The sequence below is a fragment of the Artemia sp. Qi Xiang Cuo genome, chromosome 8, assembly GCF_049724085.1.
Source record: "Artemia sp. Qi Xiang Cuo chromosome 8, ASM4972408v1, whole genome shotgun sequence".
NCBI classification, from domain to species: domain Eukaryota; kingdom Metazoa; phylum Arthropoda; class Branchiopoda; order Anostraca; family Artemiidae; genus Artemia; species Artemia sp. Qi Xiang Cuo.
This window is the reverse complement of record NC_142801.1, coordinates 9,596,558-9,611,777: the sequence shown is the minus strand read 5'-3', so window position 1 is coordinate 9,611,777 and position 15,220 is coordinate 9,596,558. Positions and strand designations below refer to the sequence as shown.

The 15,220-nt window shown below is 36.6% G+C and overlaps 1 protein-coding gene across 1 annotated transcript in view; it reads left to right on the top strand.

Annotated features, from left to right (window-relative positions):
* The window catches only part of Aos1 (SUMO1 activating enzyme subunit 1), a 35,003-nt gene extending 20,839 nt beyond the window's left edge, over positions 1 to 14,164 (top strand). Inside the window, exons 3-6 of the mRNA XM_089092837.1 lie at positions 499 to 752; positions 7,325 to 7,503; positions 11,962 to 12,100; positions 13,949 to 14,164. Coding sequence (XP_088948963.1) covers positions 499 to 752; positions 7,325 to 7,503; positions 11,962 to 12,100; positions 13,949 to 14,111 — 735 coding nt within the window. The 3' untranslated portion in view covers positions 14,112 to 14,164. The remainder of the gene's footprint in view (positions 1 to 498; positions 753 to 7,324; positions 7,504 to 11,961; positions 12,101 to 13,948) is intronic.
* Positions 14,165 to 15,220: the final 1,056 nt, after the last annotated feature.

Genomic DNA, 15,220 nt, shown 5'->3' with positions numbered 1-15,220 from the left:
TATTAAACTTTCTTGAACATTGCTGAACTTTATTGCATCTGATAAATAACATAAATCTTTTATCTTGTCAATCCAATCCTGCAGAAAGCATATTGACTCTTTCCCAAGTTCGGTTCATTTTAACTTTTATTTACTAGGTTTTAAACTTGTTTTGGGCTGATTATGCTTAAAGCCATTATTTGAAGTATATGAGATTTTGGCCCATCTTTTAATTATACCATAATAAATGGGATTCAGTTTATGTTCCCTTCACCTCTATTTTTGCTAATCACGCCCATAGATAAGTTTCTTGATTTTAATAATTTTCCTAAAACTTTGTAAGAACCCAACGTAATTATTGATTATTTTTTTTTCTCTCACCCCCCCCCCCCTCTCTCTCTCCTCTATATTCCTTTCTCTCTCTCTCTCTATCCTTTTTACTTCTTTTTCTCTCTGTATTTTCCTATCCCTCCCTCCTTTGAAGCTAGCTTTGAATTGAGCTTTTTTTTTCATTTTCAGGAGTTTATGCAATCTGTAAACAGAATTCAACGTCTAAATCCGATGGTTAAAGTTAACGCTGCTGAAGGTGGTTTAAACAGTATCTCAAATGATGTGATTGCTGAATACAGTGTCATCTTAGGAACGAACTGTCGTCGGGATGAAATACAGCGGTTGAAAGACATAGCTGACACTAAACAAAAATGTTTGTTTATTGGTGACACTTTTGGATTGTTTGGCTTCTTTTGTGCTGATTTTGCAATACAGCCCAAAAGGTGAGTGCATTCTCTCCTTATTCCCTTCTACCTCTTCTTTGTACTTCTGCTAATTATGCAGAATAGCTCAATAAGTGCCTTCTTTTCTTCTACCCCTTCTTCCTACGTTTGTTCATCTTACAAAAGAGTTAGATTAGTAAGTGCCTTCTTTTCTTCATTTACCCTTCTACCCCTTCTTGCGACTTCTCCTGATCTTGCAAAACAGCTCATTGTGTGCCCTATTCTTCTTTTATTGATCTTGCATAACAGCTCAATAAGTTATTAGCTTCCTTCTTTCGTCTACCCATTCTTTCAACTTCTGCTGTTTTTTCAGAAAAACTCAGTAAGCACCTTCTGCTACTTCTGCTGATGCTGCATAACAGCTCAAAAAGTAAGTCTACCCCTTTTTGCTATTTCTGCTGATTTTGATAAACAGTTCAATAAGAAATTCTACTTCTGGTGATCTTGCAGAACAGCTCAAAAAGTACCTTATTCTACTTCTGATGAATTTGCATAACAGCTCAAATGTTTGTGCCTACCCTCCAACTCCTTCATGCTACTTCTGCTGATCTTGCAGAACAACTCAATAAGTACCTTCTTCTACTTTTGCTGATCTTGTATAACAGCTCATTAAGTGCCCTCTTCTTCTTTTATTGATCTTGCGTATCAGCTTAATAAATAAGTAGCTTCCTTCCTTCTTCTATCCCTTCTTTCAACTTCTGCTGATTTTTCAGAACAGCTCAGTAAGCACCTTCTTCTACTTCTGCTGATGCTGCATAACAGCTCAAAAAGTAAGTCTACCCCTTCTTGCTATTTCTGCTGATCTTGCAAAACAGTTCAATAAGTACCGTATTCTACTTCTGATGATCTTGCAGAACAGCTCAAAAAGTACCTTATTCTACTTCTGAGGATCTTGCATAACAGCTCAAGTGTTTGTGCATACCCTCCAACTCCTTCATGCTACTTTTGATGATCTTGCAGAACAACTAAATAAGTACCTTCTTCTACTTCTGCTGATCTTGCATAACAGCTCTAAAAGTAAATCTACCCCTTCTTGCTACTTCTGCTGATCTTGCAAAACAGTTCAATAAGAACCTTATTCTACTTCTGCTAATCTTGCATAATAGCTCAATAAGTAAGTGCTTTCCTTCTTCCACCCTTCTACTCCTTGTTGCTACTTCTGCTGATCTTGCAGAACAGCTCAATAAGTACGCTACTCTACTTCTGCTGATCTTGCAGAACTCAATAAGTAAGTTCCTTGTTTCCTTCTTCTACCCTTCTGCTCCTTCTTGCTACTTCTGCTGATCTTGCAGAACAGCTCAATAAGAACCTTATTCTACTTCTGCTGATCTTGCGTAAGAGCTAAAACAAAAATTGCCTATCCTTCTTCCCCTTCTTGCTGCTTCTGCTGATCTTGCAGAACAGCTCAATAAGTACCTAATTCTACTTCTGCTAATCTTGCATAACAGCTCAATAAGTAAGTGCCTTCTTTCCTTCTTCTACCCATTTACTCCTTCTTGCTGCTTCTACTGATCTTGCAGAACAGCTCAATAAGTACCTTGTTCTACTTCTGCTGATCTTGCAGAACAGCTCAAGAAGTACTGTACTCTACTTCTGCTGATCTTGCAGAACAGCTCAATAAGTACCTCATTCTACTTCTGATCATCTTGCATAACAGCTCAAAAAGTAAGTGCCTATCCTTCTACCCCATCTTTCTACTTCTGCTTATTTGGAGAACAGCTCAATAAGTACCTTATTTTACTTCTGCTGATCTTGTATAACAGCTTAAGTGCCTACCCTTCTTCCCCTTCTTGCTGCTTGTTCTGATCTTGCAGAACAGCTCAATAAGTACTATTGTACTTTTGCTGATCATAGGCAGCACAATAGCGCCGCCTAAGTAAAGAGCGATGTGGGCAAAATGTATTATTTATTTTTTGTTTTTTGGTACAGACCAGGGCACTTCGTATCGAAGGAGTTATCGTGGAAACTTCAAAAGGGGCTCATTCGATTGGAAATTGAGAGGGCTAGAGCCCTTTTTAATAGTCGAAAATGACTGGAGGGCAACTAACCCCCTCCCACACCCACTATATGCCCGAACACGTTTAATCAAAATTTTTGAAATAGCCATTTTGTTCAACGTACTTAAAAGATCCGGAAATTATGTCTTTGAGGATGATCCTCCCTCCCCAGAGCCTTCAGGGCAAGGGTTGTAAGTTATGCCCTGGGGGCATTTAAGGTTTATATAGAAAGGGTGATCGTATAAACTTCTGAGGGGGCTCATTGCGCTGGTAATCAGCATTTCTAGGGCCCTTTTGAAGATTCAGAGTGATCGGAGGGTGGATACCCTCCACACACCTCGCGTTTTCCTGAGAATTTTCTGATGAAATTTTGGGATGGTTAATTGTTGTTGTAAAAACTTCGAAAATAGCTCTCTCGACTGGCGATCAAAAATCGTAGTGCCCTCTTTGATAGTTAGAAATGATTGGAGGGCAACTAACCCCCTCCCACGTCCATCATTTCCCCAAATACGTTCAATAAAAATTTGAGATAGCCATTTTGTTCAACGTAATTGAAAAGACCGAAAATTATGTCTTTGAGGATGACATTCTCACCTCACAGCCCTCAGGGCAAGGTAAGTTATGCCCTGGGGGCATATAAGTTATTTATAGAAAGGTTGATCGTATAAACTTTGGAGGGGGCTCGTTGGATTGGTAATTGGAAGTTCTAGAACCTTTTCTAAGATTCAGAGTGATCGGAGGGTGGATAAAACCCACTCCCCAAATCTCGTAATTTCCCGTAATGCCTCTGATGGAAATTTTGAGATGGCCATTTGTTGTCGTAGAAACTTCAAAAAAGGCCCATTCGATTGGAAATTGAAAGGGCTAGTGCCCTTTTTATTAGTCAAAAGTGATTGGAGGGCAACAAGCCCCCCTCCCCACGCCCATCAATTGATAAAACGCATCTAATCAGAATTTTGATTAGAGATAGCAATTTTGTTCAGTGTAGTTGAAAGGTCTGGAAAGGATATCTTTGATAACCCCCATACCTTCTCATTCCTAGAATATAATTTGCAGTATACTGAAAAAAATGGCTGTGGATTGTCAGTTTAGTATACATATACTGATATATCTTCCTTACAATTCTAATATTTTTTTACTTTCTGCAGTTAAAAAAGTTGGAACATTTTAAAGAATTTTGTTTATTTAAATCATACAATAAATAACCAAGTCAAATTAAAAAACGAGCAAAAATTAACATGAGAAGGGCTGACAACCCCCATGCCTTCTCAAGACCAGAACATAATTTGCACTTCACTGAAAACAAAATACATTTAAAATGTTTTCACTTTGTTTTTACTTTTTCTAAATGTTTTACTAAATATATGAAGGGGGAAGACCTCCCCCTTGCACTCCAGTTTTAGCACGATTGTCTGGTGCCATTTTTAAGAGTAACAAGAGATTGAAGGGCAAGCAGCCCATCTCTCAAGCCCATTTGTTTTCCAGACGTATCCAGTCACAATTTTGAGACTGCCATATTGTTCAGCATAGTAGAACGGTCCAGCAACTTTGTCTTTAAGGATATTAGGCATGTCAACCCCCCACAATTATGCAATTGGCCCATTATGCTTTAAAACTAAATGTTGTTTTAAAATAAATCAAACGGCATTGTGTTAAATGGTTGCCAATAAAAGTTTGACTCGGCTATTTATTGTAATTTCTGGTTGTTTTGAGTTTCATTCATTTATTGATAGTGATTTGTGGTAGTTTTACACTTAGAAGATTATTTGACTTTGTTTTTGTTCATTCTTGGCTTAATGGAGCTCTTTACTTTTCTGTGAAAAACTTGTCTTGTGGAAAAAGTTTTTTTAAATTAATCTTGCATAACAGCTCAATAAGTAAGTGTCCCTTCTACCCCTTCTTGCTACTTCTACTGGTCTTTAAGAACAGCTCAATAAGTACCTTGTTCTACTTCTGCTGATCTTGCAGAACAGCTCAATAAGTACCTTATTCTACTTTAGCTGATCTTGCATAACAGCTTAAAAAGTAAGTCCCTACCCTCGAAAAGTAAGTCTACTCATTCTTGCTACTTCTGCTGATCTTGCAGATCATTTCAATTAATACCGTATTCTACTTCTGCAATATATATATATATATATATATATATATATATATATATATATATATATATATATATATATATATATATATATATATATATATATATATATATATATATATATATATATATATATATATATATATATATATATATAATAGGATATATATATATATATATATATATAATAGGATATATATATATATATATATATAATAAGGATTATAAGGATTGTTCTGGGTGCCCGGCTGACTGACCGTATTTCAAGCAATAGGCTATACGAAAAATGTGGTTCAATACCGCTCTCTAGGGCTATAATGAAAGAAAGGTTGAGTTGGCTAGGGCACGTTGTGTGGATGAAGGATGACTGATTGCCAAAGATTGTTCTATTCGTCCAACCGTCTAGGGCTAAACGGAAAGCAGGTCGTCCTCGTCTGGGGTGGGAGGGCGTCATAAAGAAAGATTTAAAGGAAATGGGAACTTCGTGCGAGGGTTTAAAAAGGAATGCATTGAATAGATTGGGATGGAGAAGGAGTGTGCGTAGCTGTGTTGGCCTTAGGTGGCTTGTTGCTTGTCTACAGTTGATTGAACAAATCAAGTTTGGTCTAGCGAAGAAATGACAACGAATAAATGATCCAGAGTGGTAAAAGGTTGAGCATTGAATTTTGCATTGTTGTGAATAAACTCATGAGATCCGAAAAGGTTAGCTAACCTAGGTCTGGAATTAGAGAACCTAAAACTTTAAAATTGCCTTAAATTGTTCTTTCTACATTTATAAAACGAAGATTCATTGTAAAGCTGCGGGAGCACTCCCCTCCATAAATATGTGCTTTTCCAAGAGAAGGTAAAGGTCGATTTATCCAGGTGCTTGTTTTCTTTTGTTTGCAGTTTTAACACTCTTTTTTGATTATTTTGTAAAAAAAAAGCCTTGAATACATAAAAGCCACTCTAAAACTGATCTTCTATTAGTACTGGAAAAATCACTTGGAAAAACACAAAAAAATTCAAAATAGAAGTTATAAATACCAAAAAATCTTGCCTTAAAAATCAAGGATTCAGCTTTATCCATAGAGCTGACACTACAGACCTATATCCAGAGACCTAGTCTTTTGTATACCTTGTATGAACCGAACAGCCCAAAATTAAGTAAAAACTGTACATTTTTCTTGGTTAGTTTGATTGTAGTGAAAAGGAAACGCAGAACGGAGGCATAGCATTAACATTGTTTTCCGCTCTTCATGTGACTAATTTTGAGTGTTAGTTGCAAACTGGTTGGATGAATTTTTGGTTTGTTTTCCATTTTATTCGAAGCTGTTGTGATTTTTTATTTGAAAGTAAAGGATCCATTTTATTTCATACTCCGTTGTTCAAAATATTGAGGTGGTAAGAACGAGATTGTGCTGTAATAGGTTTTAGAATCACTTGTGCAGTCAGGATCATGTCGTATGCGCATGTGGTCGATTAAGAAAGAGGTGGATTAGTGGATTTGAGATGGTCTTGTGACGGTTTCTTTACGCTAATTTGGGAATTGCAGCGAATAATATCGCCCAGTATAAATGAGAGGGTCTCACATCCTATAAAAGAGGAAGATAAGCAAAAACACTGGAAAAAAAAACACAGCAGAAACAAGTCATCTGTTTTTGTCGGGTCTGTTTCTGTTCTGTTTTTTATTTTATTTATTTTTTTTTTTTGGGGGGGGGGTCTGTTTTTCTGATACACAGAAACAGGGCCGATGCTTAGCTCTATCCTGCTTTCTAGGCTGTATTGAGAGAAAGGTTGAGATCGCTAGGACACATTCAGCGGATGAAGGATGACAGATTACCAAAGATCGTCCCTTTCGACCAACCATTTAGGGCCAAACGAAAAGAAGGTCATGCCTGAGTTTGGTGTAGGTCGTAAAAAAAGATTTGAAGGAAGTTTAAACTTCTTGGGAGGGTGTAAAGAGGGGGTTTTAAATAGATTGGGAAGGAGGAGGAGCGTGCGTAGCTTTGTTGGCCTCAGACGGCATTGTGCTGCATTGAGTTGGTACAATTGTGCTGGATTGAGGTGGTAGATGAAATTGTCAAGAAAATAAATACATTTGCCCTTTGTCCAGTTAGCATTGAAGAAAATATTTGAGAGTACCTAATTACAAAGAGTTATACAAATATTTGTGTACCATTTTTATGCTTCTAATCGTCCACTATAGTAGAGGCTGGCGAGGGACAATTTTGGATCGTTGTAAGAGGTAGCCGAGTTTCCAAGACAACGGGCATTAGCCTGTTGCCTGTTAGCCCGTTATTTATTTGTGATAAGTGTGTGTCTACATACAGCAGACGGGGCCTGAGTTTGGAGTCCAAGACTCATGGACATGCCGAAATTTCATTTTTTATTTAGCTGCTTATTTCTGTCGATAAACCGATTTTTTATGCGAGTATTTCATTAGGAAAATACTGGTTAAAAGAAGCGGTTTGCTATAATTATGTGTTTTTTTCTAGGAAGGACGAAGAAAGCAATGATAAAGAAAGCAATGATGTAGAAAGCAATGATAAAGAAACTAAGAAAGCAATGATTGCTGAAGTCAAGAAAGCAAGACATCTCCCCTTTTTAAGTTTTGAAAGTGGTCTCTCTAATGCAAAGAATAGATCTATTGGTGCTGGTTTCATGCTTTCTCAAAGTAAGTATATTGCTGTAATTATTATTTTTTTTTTCTCCCTCCTTTTAATGAGTCATTAACACGAAAGAATTAATGGTAAAACTAACATAAATATGAAACATAACATTTTCTGTATAGGTTAGATTGTTGGAAATTATAAGTTTTTTTTCTCTTGAAGTTTTTCTCAAAGTTTGTTGGACTTCACCTCACAGTCTGTTAAATGTCCTACTGCATACAGCTTTAGTTAACCATGACTCTTTCGAATAAACGCCGGATTCCAAAGAGTAGAAAGGAATCTTTCGCTCTGCATTTATTCCAACTGCTCTCTAATTTACTAATTTAATAGAACCTGTTCTGGAAAAATGTATTTTATTTGAAAAAGAATACTAGAGTGTGCGCCGTCGCTATGGGAGTTGAACTCACAAGTCCTTATTATTATTATTGTTATTTAGTGGAAACCCGTCTTCATACAACCACAATTCGTCAAAAATGACGAAAAAAAGAAAAAAGAGAACGATACGAAAAAGAAGAAAACTATATTAAATGCTAGATTAAATCGCAGTCGCTGTGGGAAGTGAACTCAGGACCCTTTATTATTAGTAATATTATTTTTTGGAAGCCCCTCTTCATAGAGGGGATTCCCCTATTCCTGCGAAAATGACGGAGCACTACAAAGAAAAAGAAATGAAAAAGAGCGCTATACTTTTTAGGACGACAGACAATTCAATAAACACTTAAATAAAGAAGGAAACAAGCACTTGTAACGTAAGTTAGGAAGAAGGGCGTAAATGTAACAAGTGTAGGAGTTGTTTCCATGCGTGGTTTAAAATCTTTTGGTTGTATTTTTCTATAAATTTAGCAACAGCTATTGTAGGATCTGCTATAGATATATGGATAGATAGATAGATTTATTCTCAAGAAAGCCCAATTGGGTCATGGTGACATACACAAAACAAGCGAAAAAATACAGCAAGAAAACATAAAATGAAAAAACACTAGAACTGGTTATCTAAGTAAATCACCACGATACCTCATACCTACCCGGACCAACGTTCTAATATTTTTTATGTTTAAGTAACACCCACTTTTCAAAGTTTCAATCGCACACCTTCAAAACACATGAAAAATTTGCTTATAAGCATTGTTGTTAGGCTTTTAGGAGTCAGATATTTTTTTTTTTGGGGGGGGGGGGTCAAAGACCGTAGGCTTGGATTGGATATCTCAGTAAGTATTTTTTGAAATGGAAGAAAGTAGAGGAGATTTTCAATTTATCAGCGTGTGTAAATATTTTCCAAAAGTGTGGAATATAGAGGATGTGGGGGAGAACAACCGTGTTTTATAGGTTTATTGGATAGCGGCGATTAAAGAGAATTCTGCCTCGCAGAAAAAATACCAATGAGGTAAAGGAATATTGGCAGAGGAAAGGGAAGCTTTGGAGATCCTTGGACGGAGAAAACGACCAAAAGAAATGAGGGTTATCTGTGATTATGTTCTGTGATTTGCTTGCGGTGGTTCTGAAGCTCCTGAGCAAACTGTTTCTTTGTTGCGATGCAGATGGAATTAACAGGACCGGACCGTGGCTGGTCACATTCATTCAATAGATTTAGCCAAAACTTGGCTGAATCACGTGACTGAGAGATTTTGATTTTTCTGCCACTTAGGAACAGTTCTTAGATTGTGACGCTTCTGCACGAGATTCTGTTCTTAGACGGAACTGCACGAGATTGTGCATATTTTAAAGTGTGGTATACCTCTGCACAATAAATATCAAGGAGGAAACGTTTTTCCTCAGCGGGCAGCGGTGAGTACTTAGTCATCAGGACAAAGGGTACCTTAATCTTGGAAAGGAATGTAGAAATATTATCCCAATGCAGTTCAGTGTTCATTGATGCCCAATTGCGTACATACGATGAATGTTTTGGTGTTTTGGGGTTATTATACGAAAAGTTTAGTTTGGTGAGAAGGAAAACAATACGGGCATGTGATAAGATATTAAATAATTAAAAGGTATCTTCGGTTTAGGGACATCTTTGTCTTTACCAACTCTATTCAAATGATTATCAGATATTTCACCACCCAGAGAAGAGCGGGCAGATAGAGCAGTTAGGGTACAGTTAAAATCTCCAACTATTAGACATGCAGAATCACTATAATGCTCTACATAACTTTTCAGATGTAAGAGAAAAAAGGTGCTCAGATGTATCATCATAGTAATCAGTCGTATCATCATAGTAATCAGTCGGAAAATAAATATTATAGATAAATACATAATCAGCAAGAAAGTAATCAGTGGAATCTTTAAGCACCGAATGTATAGCGGAATTCATGTAAATCGCAAACCTCCCGACGGTCTACCTCCAGCACTATTTTTCTTAGCTGGAGTTGCATAGCAAGTGAACTCTTCTCTGATATCCAAAAGATTAAAGCTTAAATTACTTTAAAGATGTTCTTGTAAGCGAATCACATTATGTTTTGACACGAGCTTATCGAGAACTGAACACTTTCGAACGAACCCACCGTTAATGTTTAGAGTTAAGCACGTAATACTGACATTATGGCCGACCATGGGCACTCTGACCATGCAGATTAGGCTCAACTTTGGCTGGGCGATTATTTGGACATTTTACACTGTAACATGTATGGCCAACAGCCTTGCATAACACACAGACCATATTAGCTGTTAACGCGTTAGAACGGTCGGATGCGTAATCGGCAGAACCACATCTGTCACGATAGAACTTGATTGGTAATTCACTGCTAGGTGACATACCTCGGGACACTTTAAGCATCGACGTCGAAGAAAGATAACTTTCTGATCAGGCAGACGTTCATAACGAATGAGCACTGGTTCCTTTAGGAAAAAGGGTTGGATGGAGGCTCAAGCTGCACTTTAAAAGTGAGAGAGGTGCCACGCTTATTTTTCTTACGGGTTTTTTGAGGGGATTCGTTGTTGAAGGCTTGAACAGTCTAAGGACTGAATCACTTGTTTAACAACGGCTGCGACGACTTGTTTTCTCATAGAAGCCCTCGTAGAAGGTTGAGCGGCTTTCACACTCTCAACTATTTTACCAGCCAGTGATTTAGAGCGCACAACAATTTTCCAGTCGTCATCCAATCGCTTCAGATCCGTAATATCATTTGAAGCTTCTTTGCGTATATTGTCAATAAACTATTTACGGTCTTGAGAATCCCTGATATTTTATGGCCAGTTATTTGTGCTATCGTATACGATGGCCTTACGCTTTGCAAACTGTAAGCAGCAGCGGTTGACGTTAATAAATCCATCTAGCTTACGGGAAATCTCGTTTACTTCTGTAGGCTCTGTAGCAGAAACAGCATCGAAAACAACTGGGGTTTCAGAGGGATTGAAAATGACGAAATGCGGTGTATTTTCTTTTCCTTGGCGTCTGAGACGAGAAGCATAACATGTAAATAATGTCTGTTACTAAAGTTTAGTTACTATAAATGCCATCCTTCCACAAAATTTGTTTTTCTCGATCCTATTTCCTCGTTCTTTGCTGCTTTCCGACATTCTTGCAACAAATAGTTCTTGGGTACGTCATTAGAAGGAGCTAAAGGAATAAAATCTTCGCCTTTCTGCAGAAGCTATCGCGTCTCCTCTTTCGTGATTTTGACAGGCCTGTCTTCACAATTCTGCACTTGTTTTCGCATAGAATTTAGAATAGAATAGAATTTATTGACACGAAAGCCCAAAGGGCCGTGGTAACAAAATCAAAGACACTTTCATACAAACTTAAATTGGCACAAAAGTATAATCTAGGCTAGTGAAATATCACCTTCACTCCTAATCCTCAAAAAACCTTTCTCTGTGCTCTATACCCATCGTCAGGAACCTTCTGAATCTCTTTATACCTCCCATATCTTTCCTTGCTAATAAATTTATTATCTCATCTCTCTCCCAAGCGTCAACCCCAAACAATTCTTTCCTTAAATCTATTAATTCACTACACTTCCCCACAAAATGAACGAAATCTTCCTCTTTACCGCACATGGGACGGAAGTAAGGACCATATTCTCCTCAGCTTCCAAACCAGTCACTTTAACCCAATCGGGTGAAAATAGGTAAGCGACACCATAGGGCGAAAAACATCTCCCTTTGAAGCCGTTTTGCCATCGAACACGTGACCAGTAGATAGTTTATCCTTTCTTTTTTTTCAATACAATAAACGTATCTTTCGTCGCAAAGAACAGGGTTGTCAACCTTAACCAATTAATTTTCTTGTTTATTTTCGCGTGTCAACGTGTTAACTCTGAGAAAAGTGTGGGGCTGTACTAAAAACTTCATGATTTTGAAACAACCAAAAGCAAAATCTTAGAAAATCGTGGTTTTAAGGTATGGATATGTCCAGGGAGGATACGTCCTAGGATATCTTAGGATAGGACGTATCCTAGGATACGTCCAGGGAGAAAGAGGTTTTTTTTGGATGTACTTGGTACTTTAAGATGTGTTTCTTTCAGTTATGTTGGAGTTTCGTGAGAAGTTTGATAGACTTCCCGAGAAGGACAAGAAAGATGAAGATAGAGAGAAACTGGTCGAAATTCGAGAGACCATTCGTCAGCTTTCTAAGACTGACAAGGTTACTGATGCTATGCTAGAGTAAGACAATTTCATTTCTATTGTTTTCTTCATTAAAAGCAGGAATGTCGAAAGGAAATAAGTCAATATTCTGTTTTATGTGACCTATAGTTTACAGTGCACCCAATTCTTGTATAAGTTTTAGGTTTAATGTGGTTTGGTTTTGGGTTAAGTTTAACCCAAATCCGAATAATCATTTTTTTTTATTTAGGTGAGATGATTGTGCTTTCTGGGAGGGAGGGAGGTATCCGATAGTTAAGGTATGATATGTGATTTGTAATTGTGAAGGAGGTGCGTTGTTGTCTTGAGGAGAGAAGTGAGAGCCGTTCTGCGTGATAGTGAAGAATCTTTGTGTTTAGGAATCTCAACGTCGATTGCGTCACAGAGCAGCGTCTTTTAAGTTAATATATTTCGTTTTCTTTAAAAAAAAAAAAAACGATTGAACTGAAGGTTTTAGGTTTAAGGTAAATGTTTAAATTAAGCCCAAAGCTAAGCCCGTAAGACAATGCCCGCTAAAGAAACGTCAATGATAGCCTCTGATCTAAATCTCTCAACCTGACGACAGCTCATGTGAGTCCCCGGATAAGATTTTTTAATGCGAATTAGCTTGTTAGTGGGAGGACTTCTACGCAGCGACCCACTCGAGGGAAATTTGAGGCTACTCAATGACGCCCTGTGTGCCTCTGGAGAGACTAAGGTCTAAGGTAATGTCAAAGCTTGGTTTAAATTAAAAAGAAAGGTATGATTCGCAGGGCCATATCCAGGGGAGAGGGTAACCGAGTTTGAACACCCCCAAAATATTTCTCAGATTCGTAAATTAATCGTAAATATGCAGGCAAAAAAACTTAAACGACCATCCCTCGAACAAAATTTTTTTCGGTACAGGATAATTGGAATTAATTAAAATATTAATTATACGCGTTTTATTCTCTTACTGTCTTGCTTATTTTAGACTATTATATCAATATATGTACAACTCAATTCAAAATAATTCAAACGTTTATTTTTGTTGATATTAATTTTAATTACTAGCAATAGTTTGTCAACTACTAAATATTTCTCGGTAAAAACAAAAACAAAAATTATAGGTTCGATAGTGTGAACTGGACATTCTGTCCACTCTGTCTTGAATTTTTTAGCTGAAAGATAGATATGCTTCACACTGTTCAAATCTGAATAATGTGATTATTATCAAAATGTATGACCACAGGGGAAAAATCACATAAAATTCACAATACATGAGTAAGATTTTCGCTTTTAGTTAGACCCAAAAAGTTTAGTTAGAACCACAGGGAAAAAATCACATAAAATTCACAATACATAAGTAAGATTTTTGCTTTTAGTTAGACCCAAAAAGTTTCCATCCTGCTGTCAACTTTTTAGATGAAAGATAGTCATGTAGGCATAATGCACGTTGTTTAAATGGAGCAATTCGACGATTATAAATCGGTATGACTACAAGGGGGCACTATTTGCAGGGGGACCACAATAAAGTGGGCCCCCTGGTCATCCAAAATTCCCCACCCCAACTTTTTAGTAGAAAGGTTGGCATATTACACCTCGTTTACATCGGAAATTGTGCAAGGATTTTCAATATATAAGATTAGAGAGGAGAAAGTGGTTCACATGGCCCATCCAACTCCATTCTAAAGTCTGACTGTGCAATTCTGAGACTGCAACCATGATATTAGTTAGCTTTGTAACACGGAATTTAATTTCATTTTAATAAATTTTAATTTACTTTAAGTGAAATATAAAATGAAGAATTTATAAATAAAAATTAAAAAAAAATTTAAATGAAATTAATAAAATATAAACTATAATAACTATAAATTTTATGTTTCTTCAATTTTTTTATTTTAATTTTAGGAATGTCTACGGAGATGAAATATCCGTTGCCGCTGTTGTTGGAGGAGTTCTGTCTCAGGAGATTGTGAGAGCCATTACTTGGCATGAGAAGACTATTGACAATTTCTTCTTCTTCGATTCTTTTGCTTTGTCTGGTACTGTCCAACAATTGCAAGCTGAATAATTATTTTCATATTTTATTTTATACTTGAATAAATAAGCAATTTCATATTAACAAGCTCATTTACCATATTTATTCTTAAACTAAGGCTTAATTTTGTACTAGGCATTGTAGGAAAAAAAAATTTTGTGACTGAGGTGGCCACTTTGACCCTGAAATCTGATTGTATCCTGAAGTTCGGAAATAATTTGCTCCGTGCAAGATGAGTGCCCTTCGTGAATAATGGCCCACATTTGGCCATTTCTTCATAATGGACCACATTTCTTCACCATCATTTTCATCATTTTTATCGTCAGTGGTTGCATAATGCAATTTCGCCACAATGAGAACAAAATTAATTTTTGATTAAAGAAGACTATGAGTAAAATTATAGATGTGTAAAATTAAAAATTTTAATTTTATCTTTAATTTTACGAATTAATAATTGAATTATAGTGCTATTGATTAAGAGAGAAAAGGAGACTGATGGAAACTAGTTCACATCGCAGGGCAAATTCATGGTTTTCAGCTGGATTGCCCCTTTTAAACTTATTTAATGTCCTAAAAAAAAAAATGTATATCTTGGAAATAAAAATTTGCTACTGGCTGAGGAAATATATTTGTTTAATTTCCTATACGCTATCCTGTTATTTCATTCAAGGTATTTTTCCTGCATTAAATATGTTCTTATTGTTCCTACAGGGAATCCCACGAGGAGAATTTTCCGTCGGGAGAAAAATATATGGGAAAATTTTACAAGCGGAGAGGGAAGGGGATTTCCTAGCATTATTTGAGAAACTGTCCGAAATTAAATATAAAAAAACAAGTTTTTCAAGTGAAAGTAAGGAGCAACATTAAGACTTAAAACAAATAAAAATTATTCTGTATTTCCTCCTTCTCAGTCCTGCTGTCCTCAGTCCTAAATACCATTACCCTAAATTTTTGTCACATTCTTTTAAATAAAAACTGCTCAAACAAGGGCCGTTGAAGGTCCTGCCTGTCGTCGGATCTTTTTCGTAGCATCCTGCCAGAGTTTAAATTGTTACTGAACTAATTTATTCATAAAATAACAGTATAAATAAAGTAAATAGTACCAATGTCCCTAATAATGGAAGTGTCAGGCACACAAGAGG